We start from the raw sequence: 12,106 nt of genomic DNA, 5'->3' as shown, positions 1-12,106 counted from the left end.
ACAGAAGCTTTTTTTTTTTAAACAGAAAGAATCATGATAGTGACAGTAATTATTTCAATAAAAGAAAGCAACCAGAGGTAGTCTTGTAGACTGAAACCACTATTTCGTTAAAATTATTATTATTGGGCACAATTATTTCAAACTCAGATTTCTGAAGTATTATATTTCTATAATTTTCCATACAATTAAGATATCTGAGTTAAATGTATATAAAGTCAGCATACTATTCAAAGTCAATAGATGGAAACTGATTTCCATTATTCCAAATCACAATTTTTTCAACCCCTTCTTAATCTATTAAATAATGTACTTATTTATACGCAGTTGTAATGAATCTTCACATGGCAATCTCTTCCATACATAATATCTATTGATATATCACCTTTCATATGATATACAAAACACAAATGCATAACCAAATGCCAGATTACATTTACACTGAGGTTTTGTAATTAAAATTACATAGACAGCACAGAGTCCTTTATTCTCTACCACACTCACCCTGCGCATTCTCCAAGATGCCTATTTCATGCATTCCCCTCACCCTCCAAATTATTAAAGTTTTAATTTACAGCTTTGAGGTATAATTTATACATCACAAAATCCAACCATAAGTGTACAATTCATTGAGCTTTAAGACAATTTATAGAGTTGTGCATCATCACTACAATCCAATCTTAGAACTTTTCCATCACATCACCCCCAAAATTTTCCTCCAGAGTGTTTCCACTCCTGCCCTGGCCTCAGGTATCCACTGTTCTGCTTTCTGTATAGATTTGCCTTTTCTAGACATTTCATATAAATGCAACCACACAATACGTACTCTTTTCTGTTTGGCTTCTGTCACTTATCAGGTTTTTGATATTCGTCTTTGTTGTAGCATTTACCAGTGATTTGTTCCTCTTTATTTAGAAGAGTATTCCACTGTATGGATATACCATATTTTGTTTATCACCATTTGAGGGACATTTGGATTGCTTTCCAATTTTTGACTATTGTGAATAATACTGCTAAAATGGACATTTACAATTCTTTGTGTGCACACATCTTCGTTTCTGTTGGATAGATTCCTAAGAGTGGAAATGCTGGTTTGTATGGTAAGAAAAAGCCAAACTTTTCCAAAATGGCTGTACCATTTACCTTTCCAAGAGCAGTGTATAGGATTCCAGTTTCTCCACAATACCAGTAATAGGTAATGTCAGTCTTAAATTATAGCCGTTTAAGTGGGTGTGTTACAATATATCATTGCAGTTTAATTTGCATTTCCTTAATGACTAATGATGTTGAACATCATTTCATATGCTTATTGGCCATTTATAATATCTTCTTTAGTGAAATACCTATTAAAGTCTTTTGCCCATTTTTTAATTGGGTTTTTTCTGCATAATTAAGTTGTAAGATTTCTTTATATATTCTAGATTAAAGACCTTTACCAAGTTTGTAATATTCAAATATTGTCTGAGTCTGTGGCTTGTCTTTTTATTTTCTTAAGTATCTTCTGAAGTGTAAAAAGTTTTAAAACTCCATTAAAGAAGTCCAATTTATCAGTTTTTTCTTTAATGATCCATGCATTTGGTGCCGTATCTAAGAACTCTGCCTAACACAGGGTCACAAAGATTTTCTCCTATGCAATATTTAGAATTTTTATAGCTTTAGGTTTTACAATTACAAATTTACAAAGTCTATGATTTATTTTGAGATAATTTCATGTACGGTGTGAAGTATATAAAACAGTATGTCTAAATCCATTTTTTAAAAAAATTTGTTTATTTATTTATTTATGGCTGCGTTGGGTCTCCATTTCTGTGCGAGGGCTTTCTCCAGTTGTGGCAAGCGGGGGCCACTCTTCATCGCGGTGCACGGGCCTCTCACTATCGCGGCCTCTCCTGTTGCGGAGCACAGGCTCCAGATACGCAGGCTCAGTAGTTGTGGCTCACGGGCCTAGTTGCTCCGCGGCATGTGGGATCTTCCCAGACCAGGGCTTGAACCCATGTCCCCTGCATTGGCAGGCAGACTCTCAACTACTGCGCCACCAGGGAAGCCCCATTTTTTTAAACATAAAAATATCCAATTGTCCCAGCACCATTTGTTGAAAAGACTATCCTTTCCCCATTGAACTGTTCTGGCATTTTTTCAAAAACCAAGTGATCATAAATATAAGGGTTAATTTCTGGACTTTCAATTCTGTTCCACTGACCTATAATGCTTATCCTTATGCCAATCACACTGTCTTGATCACTGTAGATAAGTTTTAATATTAGACAGGGTAACTCCTATTTTGTTTTCAAAAATGCTTTGGCTATTCTAGGTCCTCTGCATTTCCTTATAAATTTCAGGATCAGCTTGACAATTTCTACAAGAGTCTACTGGAATTTTGACAGGTATTTTACTGAATCTATAGATCAATTTGGGGAACTGACATCTTAACATTCTATCTTCCAATCTATGAATACAGACTATCTCTCCATTTATTTAAATCTTTATTTAGGGGAATTCCCTGGCGGTCCAGTGGTTGGGACCCCATGCCCTCACTGCCGAGGGCCTAGGTTCAATCCCTGGTCAGGGAACTAGGATACCACAGGCTGCGCGGTGCAGCCAAAAAAAAAAAAAAAAAAACCTATTTAATTTCTCTCAGTAATGTTTTGTAATATAAACACCTTGGTGCTCTTTTTTTGTTAAGTTTATTCCTAAGTATTTTATTCTTTTTGATGCTACTGTGACTAGATTTTTTTTTCCCTTTCTCTCCTCCTTTTGAAATTGTGGAAGTTATCCGTTTCCTATCAAAGAACTGCTGCCCTGTGCGATCAGGATCCTAGACCATTCTTGCTTTCTCAAGGACTTCTCTCTTCATCTTCCTTCCTTCCCTTATTAATCCTAACAACTAAAACCATGCCGCAATATTTCTTATATAGTCAAAAAAACAAAGACTTCCTTTACATCCTCATACTTCTGCTTTGGCCCCGTGTCTGTTTCCTTTAACTTCTTTAAACCCAATTTCTAGTTCCTGGGCCACTGTGTATCCCTCAAGTCACTCACATCTGGCTTCCACCTCTACCAGTCTATGACACTGGCTCATTATGGTCACTGATGACCTTTGGGTTGCCAAATCCAACAGCCGTATTTCTGCCCATATCTTCTCAACCTCTCCGCCAAACTCAATAGTTAAGTATCCCTTTCTTGAAATACTTGCATTACTTGGCACCCATGACATGATCCAATATATATTCCCAGTTTCCCTACAACCGCTCGGGCTGTCCTTTTTAGCTTCCTTCCTAGAGGGCTTCCAGTTTACCCAACTTAGAAATGTGCAGTGTTCCTCAGGTTTCTATTTCTAACCAATCCTTCTTTCCTCTCTATAGTCTCTTCTTCAGTGATTTCACCTATTTGCATGGCTTTGAATATCACTAACACACTGATAAGCTTCAAACTGACATCTCCAAGCCAAATATCTCTGAGTTCCTCAAGAGTTGATGATCCTCTCTGATAGAGGCCTTCTTAACAATGTCACAGGCTTCTGAGAACTTACGATTGAGAAAAGAAAACTCCCAAATTCACCATTACCTTCCACCCAAATAAAACAAAAAACCCTGAAAAACCCATTCGTCTCCCAGGCATCCAATAATGGTGACTTCCAGCAACATCCCTGAAATGTTTCCCCCAGTTATATTCCATATCCAATCCATTATCACGTCCTCCTATTTCTACCAGCTACAAATATCTCAGATATGTCCACTCCTCTCCACCCTACTGCGACCTCACTAATCTAAGCCATCATGGTCTCCTACCTGAACTACTGCATATCTAGTGGCCAATCTGTTTCTGCTTGCCCCAGTGTTCTCTTCTCTACACAGCACGGTAACCTTCAACAAATATACTTTGGATGCTGCCACTCCCCTGAATATAAACTTTCAGTCTCTTATAATCCAAACTCTTTATCCCTGTGTACAAGGCCCTGCAGCATGTGGCCCCTGCCATTCTCCCCTCTTGCCCATAATGCTCCAGCTTTTCATCTCCTCAACACACAGAGCTCTTCACATGCTGTCCAGGCCCTTTGAGTGCTCATTCCTTCCGTGTGAAACATCTCATTCTCACTCCCTTACCCGGTCCCCGTCTCCTCAGAGAGGCCTTCCCTTATACCTAAGTAGGTCTGCATAGCCTCCCATGACTCCCCATTAATACAGTTCTTTTCCTTTTTAACATTACCACAAGTTATAATCCATGAAGGCAGGGAAGATTTCTGAGTTTTCAGCACCGCATACACACCCTGAGCATAAATAGTAGCCATGAAGAAATATTTCCTGAAAATATACAAAACTGACTTAAGAAAGACCTATGTTCAGCTTTCCCAGGTCTGCCTGCTCTTCCTTAAAACTGTCTTAATGCGAGGTCCATGGGATGAGCTTGACTAGGTTGGGGGAAGGCTGGCAATCTCAAATTGTATGCAAATTTTTGTGTAACTATGTTTTCTAAGCAGTTGTCCAGCATGTGCAACAGGAATCTCTCTCTCTTTTTTTTTTAACATATTTATTGGAGTATAATTGCTTTACAGTGGTTAGTTTCTGCTGTATAACAAAGTGAATCAGCTATACATATATCCCCATATCTCCTCCCTCTTGCGTCTCCCTCCCATCCTCCTTATCCCACCCCTCTAGATGGACACAAAGCATGGAACTGATCTCCCTTTGCTATGTGGCTGCTTCCCACTAGCTATCTATTTTACATTTGGTAGTGTATATATGTCCATGCCACTCTCTCACTTCGTCCCACCTTACTCTTCCCCCTCCTCGTGTCCTCAAGTCCATTCTCTACGTCTGTGTCTTTACTCCTGTCCTGTCCCTAGGTTCTTCATAACCATTTTTTTTTCTTAGATTCCATATATATGTGTTAGCATAGGTATTTGTTTTTCTCTTTCTGACTTACTTCACTCTGTATGACAGACTCTAGGTCCATCCGCCTCACTACAAATAACTCAATTTTGTTTCTTTTTATGGCTGAGTAATATTCCATTGTATATATGTGCCATATCTTCTTTATCCATTCATCTGTCAATGGACACTCAGGTGTGCAACAGGAATCTCAAAGGAATCCACAACCAAAAAAGAGGTTAGATGGAAATACACAGTCTAATAAATTCTGTCTTCATCACTTAACAAAAGAGACTCAAATTCCATTAGAGTCAGTTCTTAAAACAAAATGAAGAGATGTGGTTTTAAGACTTTTAAGTCCTATAATTTATCAAACTGCAATAAAATTTGGTATATGGTATGAACTTAAAAAAAGATTTCTGAAGCGATGTTATTATTACAACCTGATTTTTATGTCATGCCTATATATGCAACCCATCAACCATAAATTCCTTACATAGAGGCAGAAGAAAACGACAAATCAAGATGCATCTGTCACAGGAAAGGCTACAGAAAATGCAACATATATCAGGGAAAACATCAGAAATGCCAAGTCTTATCACCCATTTCAAATTCCCACTGGCCAGACACCTTGAAGGACTAAGTACCACGGACCTTAAAACACTTTCATCAGTTCCCTCTTATATATATATACTCACTTCAGCATTCTAGGCAAGATTCTCCTCTTCAAATCTACCAAAGTGTGTAAAAGTAATCAATTCCAGTTTAAAAATAGCATATCAACTAATTTCAAGTCTGTGTGGCTACTTTCTTAAGGATGTGGCTGGACAGAGTGGCCATCCCTACACTGTAACCTCTACTTTGAAAACCCCAATTCAATCATTTCCATGGTGAGAACTAAAATCCAGGCATTAAGTGATTTGTTCAAGGTCAGGGCTGGAACTTGCCTTCCATGTTTAGTTCTCCTTACATCAACTTCTCACACTCTTTTAGAGCTCTGTCAAAATGCCTAGCTTGAATTCTCAAGATACTAAGACTCTAACTCTGGCCTACTGGCTAAAAAAAAGAAGACTAAGAGTACATTATGATATAGGAAAGAAAAAAATTTTAAGTAAATATGACACTACAGAGAGCCATTAAGTGTGACTTCTTTCACAAACAGTATGTTTTTCAACTGTGTATAGTAAAGTGTCTGTTCAAGGTAAGATTATTTTTATAGTTTGTTATAATGTTTTTAGTGATTACTAACAAAATCACTACTCCAGAACAACAAACCTGACATTTATTTCATTAAGTATTAAGTTCGTAACTTTCAATGCATAAATGAGGCTCTGCTTCTCTATTTTAATCCTATCTCTAATGAGTAGATCACATAATTGAACAAATTTCAAAAGAGACAAAATGGTTTATGTTTCATTGTCATCACTTTTCCTCCATTAAACTAATGTGTTATTCAAATATTCTACCAAGATATTGCTCAACACAAATGAACTGAAAGATTTTCTCAGCCTCATTATAGGATACATTGCTTATAATCTTCAATAAAAGAACAGTTAGTACTAGAACCTTTTATCAAGCTATTATTCATTCAAAGTCTGTATGAATTTTTAAAACTTTTCCCAAAGATGAAATTTTAAATAAAAGCTAGAAAAGCATACTGATTAGTGTGGTAACTAGCATATCTTCCCTAATGTTTAAAAAACAAAATAATTCTGAAGAAGATTATTTTTAAGCCACTGAATATCTTCTTGCTCAGCAGACAGCAAAATTCCTCATGATTAAATCCTATGAGCCAGATTTTTCTCCCCCTCGTCCTGTTCCTCTCTGGTGCGGAGCATAATTCTATAAAGCTTCAGCTCACTCGCTTTAGCTATTAACACACTGTCTCCCCAAAATAAACTCTTAAACTCAGAACAGGTTTTACTCTGGTATTCCAAAACAAGTGTAATGAACGTTTCTCAAGATGTTTGACAGTTGTAGCAATGTAAAACTCAGGATACCAACTACAAGAATCTTTCTATTTCTCTTAAGTGGCTGTGTTTCCAGACATCATCATACATAAAATTATTTATTTTGCAAAGGAGGAAATCCACATATAACTCAAAATCAAATAATTTTAAGTCTCTACTCTTCATAAGAACTATGGGCAAACCAATCACATGAACAGTGAAAAGTAGGAAAGAGCTGAGAGGTGGCAAGAAATAATGGTAAAGGAGAGGTACTCTATTCACTAACTAGTTATTTTTGTTTGTTTGTTTTGTTTTGTTTTGAATTTCTGAATTTTATTTTATTTACTTTTTTATACAGTAGGTTCTTATTAATCATCAATTTTATACACATCAGTGTATACAACTAACTAGTTATTTAACTTCTCTGCCTATCAAGTTCCTAGTTAATAAACAAGAATAATACTCACTTCCCAGGGTTCTTACAAGGATCAAATGAGTTCCTGCATGAAAATGATCTGCCCAGTAAAAGAATATAACAGGCACTCAATAAATGCCAGCTCCTTCCTCCTTCAGTTCTGGGCCCTCTGTTCTTTGTCCTCTATACTCATTCCCCCAGATGACTCAGCCTTCTCATGACTTTGATTAAAAAATGCTGAAAACTACCACATCAATCAAAGCCCTGATGTGTAAATGCATGCCTACAGTGTGAGAAGCCGTCTGGCCTCTACCTCCAAGACACTCAGGTGAGAAAGAGGAGAGACCCCCAAACACGTGAATTTCACTGTAATAACCAGCACTCAGGGTGGACAAATCACACATTTCCAACTATCCCCTGGAGATTTGCATTGCCGTCTCAAAATGCCTGAAATCAAACTCATTATCATCTTTTTAAAAATCAGGCCCTCTTCCTGCCCCTTTTCTAATTGTGAGTGGTGTCCAACAGAGAGTTAACACTTGCCCTACTCTTCTCTCATCAAAATATCACCAGGCAACCCAAGCCCATCAGGTCTACCTTCATAATCTCTACTTTATCTTCAGCCTCATTTTCTGTCCCACTGTCACCACCAGAGTCCAGGTCAGGTTTTCTGAATCTCGGCACTGCTGACGTTTTGGGACAGGTGATTCTTTGCTGTAGGGGCTGTTCTGTGCATTGCAGGCTGTTTTAGTAGCGCTCCTGCCTCTACCTCTAGATGCCAGTAGAACTGCTCCCTCTCCCTGAGTTATGACAACCAAAAATGTCTCCAAATGCCTCCTGGGGGGGCAAAATCACCCTCCCCGTAGTCTCCCCCACTCCCACATTTGAGTCCCATAGCCCGGTATGTGCGTGAGAATCAGTTACCAAATTCGTCTCCAGTTTCTTTCCTCTACTTCCAGATGCTCTGGTCTTCTAAATGCCTCCTAAAGCACTGCTTTTACGAGTCAGTTCTCTTAAATCTACAACTCCCTGCCACCTTCACAATTAGTTCAAAGCTCTTCACCCAGCCTTGATAATCTGGTCTCAATGAAACATTATCCCACAAAGCACCTCACATTGCGGCTACCCAGCAGCCCTTCAATAACACAGACCTGTTCCTCCAGCCCCTCCTTTCTGTTCTACTGCTGTCACCCTGGTTGGGGTGCCCAGTACCCAGCATCCATTCCGGACCACTGCTCGAGCCTCCTTCCCCACCCTCTACTCTCTCCTTCACTCAAAGCCAAAAACTATCATTGAGTCTCCATTGCCTAATGAAATATGAAATCTGCCTGGTCTTTAGAATCTTTCCTACCGTGGTCTCTTTCTGACTCTACGTTCCAGTATCCCCAAAACATACTCTAGCTTCAGTAAAACCTGTCTATCTGCTAGTCCTTGCAAAGGCTCCTTCCCACACTTTCCACCTTTGGTCGTGTTTTTTCTCTGCCTGGAAGTCCTCTTCATCCCTCCACACTAATTTAAGGTCCACCTGAATTAAGTCAAGAGGCCTTTCCTGGTCATACCCTCCTTTATCCTCTCTTAGGGCATTCACATTGCTTTACGTTACACATGTGTATTCCTGTAGTTTACAAGGTCCTTGAGAACTTCTTACTCCTGTTCTGATGCCCTGCAATGCCTAGCCCAGTGCTAAGTAAAAACTAAACATTACACGTGAGTTGCCCCAAATGTTTCCCACTTAGGAAGCAAGGGAGGGCTGCTTTTTCAGACAATGCTGAACTTCCATAAGGGAACTGTCCATATTCCTCTTTTGTTCCACATTTTATGTGTTAGGCCAATTTTTAAGTAAACTGCCTGCAAAATACCCAGAAAGCTATAAGAATTCTGCTTCTGCTTCAGGGAGTTCCTAGTTTCCAGCGTGTAACTGAATCCTGACTATTTACGCTATTTAAGTTCTCTCTTTATACAAAAAGGCAAATTTATTTTTGAGTGTTAATAAAATTGAGCACAACATGAAAATAACTTGGATTGGATTAAACATATTTTAAGCAAAGGTTAATTAATGCTAATTTGCATCCTGAATAACATAAAGTCTTAAAGTCTTCATGCACTCTTTTTTTTTTTTTTTTTTACAACATGCACTCTTAAAAATATGAAAGTCAGTTTATTTCAGCTCCCCCCATCCCAGACATAATAAGCCAAATAGAACATGGGAGGTTTCCCCTTAATTTTAGTTTTTTAATGACTTGAAAGTATTTCTACAAAAAGAGCAAAATCATTAGTGAGCATGTTCTGACCAGACCTACTCCTGTAAGTCTAACTCCAAAGCCACGTGGGGAGCGTCGAGTACCCGCACAGCCGCGGACCCCGTTTTGTACGCCCCTGAGCTAAGAATGATTTTTACATTTTTTAAAGGTCTGTAAGAATGAAAACAAAGAATATACATAAAGAGACGGTATGTGGCCAGCAGAGCGTAAAATACTTACTTTGTCTGTTTTCAGCAGAATAAATATGAGACTCCTAGCTGTTAGTATGTAAGACACAGAACTTTTCCTCCCAAAATTTTTAAAAAGCAACGTAAAACAAACAAGATTATGTGAAAAGACAGAACTCATTCAATTTAGTCATAGCTAGTGCACAGGTAACTTCTAAAACAGAGGCCTTGGGGACATTTTTATATTTCCCAGAATTTTTGTTAGAAGCACACTTACGCTTGAAGAGCTGAGAGCGCTTGGCCCAAAGCCACACTAGGGGTTAACAGAGTGCGGTCAAGGACCCAGCTGTGAAAAGTCCTTATTCAGGGCTCTCCGCAGTGCACTACATCATACCTATCTATGCACGCAGCTCTAAGTTCTGGAGATCTGGATAACTGGCTTGGATCATCATAAAGATGAAGCTTAAAACCTGTTCCTGATATGCTGTTTAGACAGACTCTCACTAGCAGCTATGAATTATTAAACACAGAGTAACATCAACGCTCACAACATACATTAGAGAAGAACTTCCAGGAAGCCTTCTATTTTAAAAGCAGACGTGATGAAGAAAGCTTAAAACTTACTCTGCTTCTCCTCTAGGGCTACAGATTGAGGCAAATATGCACCTTTGACTTCCAGTTGCTCAATACTTATCTCCCAGCCCAATCCACAAATTCCACCAAGTGCTATCGAATGCCAATCGAAAAATTATCCAGTTTACATCACCCACGCATCCTATAGTTAAAGTTCTTTTCATAGCTACTTGCAAACTACGAGCTTAAAGTTCAAATTTTTTAATCTCCCTAAGAATTGAGCTTCCTTAAAATGTAAAAAAGTAGATAACCAGGATCTAGGATTCAAAGACATGGTTAACAATCCAAGATCTTTCATCTGAAGTTGCTCTTCCAGTGTTGAAAAACACAGATTCTGAGGGGCAGCCGAGAGATACAGGACTTACGCTCTCCAGAGATAATACACAGACCCCTCCCACCCCACCCCCATCGTATCTCTGCATGACTTTTGTCCTCGAAAAGCGACCCCCTTCCCCTCGCGAGTCCGGGCCTTCCGGGCACCTGCGGCCCCGGCCCGCAGCGGAGAAACCCGGGGAAACCTGCCCACCGCCGGCCCTTCTGGAAACGGCGCCCACTCCCACCTCGAGGAGGCTGGCGGCTGGAGGCCCGAGCCGCCGGGAAGCGACCCCTCGGCGGCCGGCCGACCCCCCCTGACGCGGCGGATGGGGACGGCGGCGGCGTTACCTGGTGGACCACGTCGCTGGGCAGCTGTGCGGCCCGGAACAGCTCCAGCACCCGCCCGTGGGCCGCCACCTTCTTGGTGCTCTCGCTGTCGCAGTAGGAGAAGAGATCCGAGTAGTATTTCTGCTCCGCATCGCTCAGCGTTAAACCTTCCATCTTCGCCTCCGCTCACAGCCACCCCGCCCCGCATGCAACACCCGGGGCCCGGCCTCGCGACCCCGGGACGGCGGGGACTGCGCGCCGCCCGGCCGCCTCCTCCTCGCCCCCCGAAGCGGCGGGGAGCCCCGGCCTCGCGCGCGCGCCGGGGGCGTCCGAGCCACAGGGCCCGGAGGTCGCGGGGAGGGGGCCCGGCTGGGCTCGGCGCGCCGCCGCCTAAGAGGCTCCGCCTCGGCGGCCGCGGGGAGGGCGCGGGGAAGGAGGCGGGGGCCGCGGCGGCGCGAGGCCCGGGCGGACTCCGCCACCGCCCCCGCCGCGGGTTCGAGTCTCCCCGGCTCCCCGCCGCTTCCCCCCAGACTTCCCGCCTCGCCTGCCCCCTTCCGTCCACGCCCCCGGAGAGGCAGCAGTTCCCGGAAAAGTTGTGGGGCTCCTAGCCTAAAGTTTCGGGGGCTCTGGGCTGACCGCTGCGGCCGCTCCGCCTCCCTCCGCCGCCATTTACTGCGCCCCGGCCCGGCCCCCGACGCGACCGCACCAACACTGACAGCGGCTGCCGCGCTCCAGACCCGGATGTGAGGCCAGGAGGAGAGAGCGCGAGAGGGAGAGAGAAACACCCACCGGGCTGGCTCGGCCGCTCCCTGGAGAGAGGGCTGCAGCGCCCCCTGGTGGCCGGGGTCCCGCGGCGGAGGGCCGAGCCGCCCTTGGCGTCCTGCGGGAAGAGCTGGGACCCCCAGGAGCGGAGACAAGGGGGGAACAGCACGCCGCCCATTCAGACCAGGAGAACTTAGAAACCGGCTGTAGTTTGGTTTGTTTCAAAGCTTCTGGCACTACATGGTTAATAAACATTGCGTGAAAGGGGAACATTGTTCAGGTTATTATTGTATCCGTCGTACCGTTTTGAGGTCAGACGTTACTGAGGATTAATTCAATATTTCTTTGTGCTCTGAAGGGCTATGAACATCCAACCCATCTGAGAACTCTCATCAGACTCCGACCACTGAGA

General features: G+C 42.2%; 1 protein-coding gene across 10 annotated transcripts in view; it reads right to left on the bottom strand.

The window, feature by feature from the left end:
* The window catches only part of REPS1 (RALBP1 associated Eps domain containing 1), an 80,121-nt gene extending 68,882 nt beyond the window's left edge, over positions 1-11,239 (bottom strand). For all 10 annotated transcript variants that reach the window (XM_059941101.1, XM_059941100.1, XM_059941096.1 and 7 more), the window contains exon 1: positions 10,954-11,239. In XM_059941101.1, coding sequence (XP_059797084.1) covers positions 10,954-11,106 — 153 coding nt within the window. In that variant the 5' untranslated portion in view covers positions 11,107-11,239. The remainder of the gene's footprint in view (positions 1-10,953) is intronic.
* Positions 11,240-12,106: the final 867 nt, after the last annotated feature.

Source organism: Balaenoptera ricei, chromosome 12 (assembly GCF_028023285.1).
Source record: "Balaenoptera ricei isolate mBalRic1 chromosome 12, mBalRic1.hap2, whole genome shotgun sequence".
NCBI classification, from domain to species: domain Eukaryota; kingdom Metazoa; phylum Chordata; class Mammalia; order Artiodactyla; family Balaenopteridae; genus Balaenoptera; species Balaenoptera ricei.
Note: the sequence above shows the minus strand (reverse complement) of the source record. Positions and strands in the feature narration are given on the sequence as shown.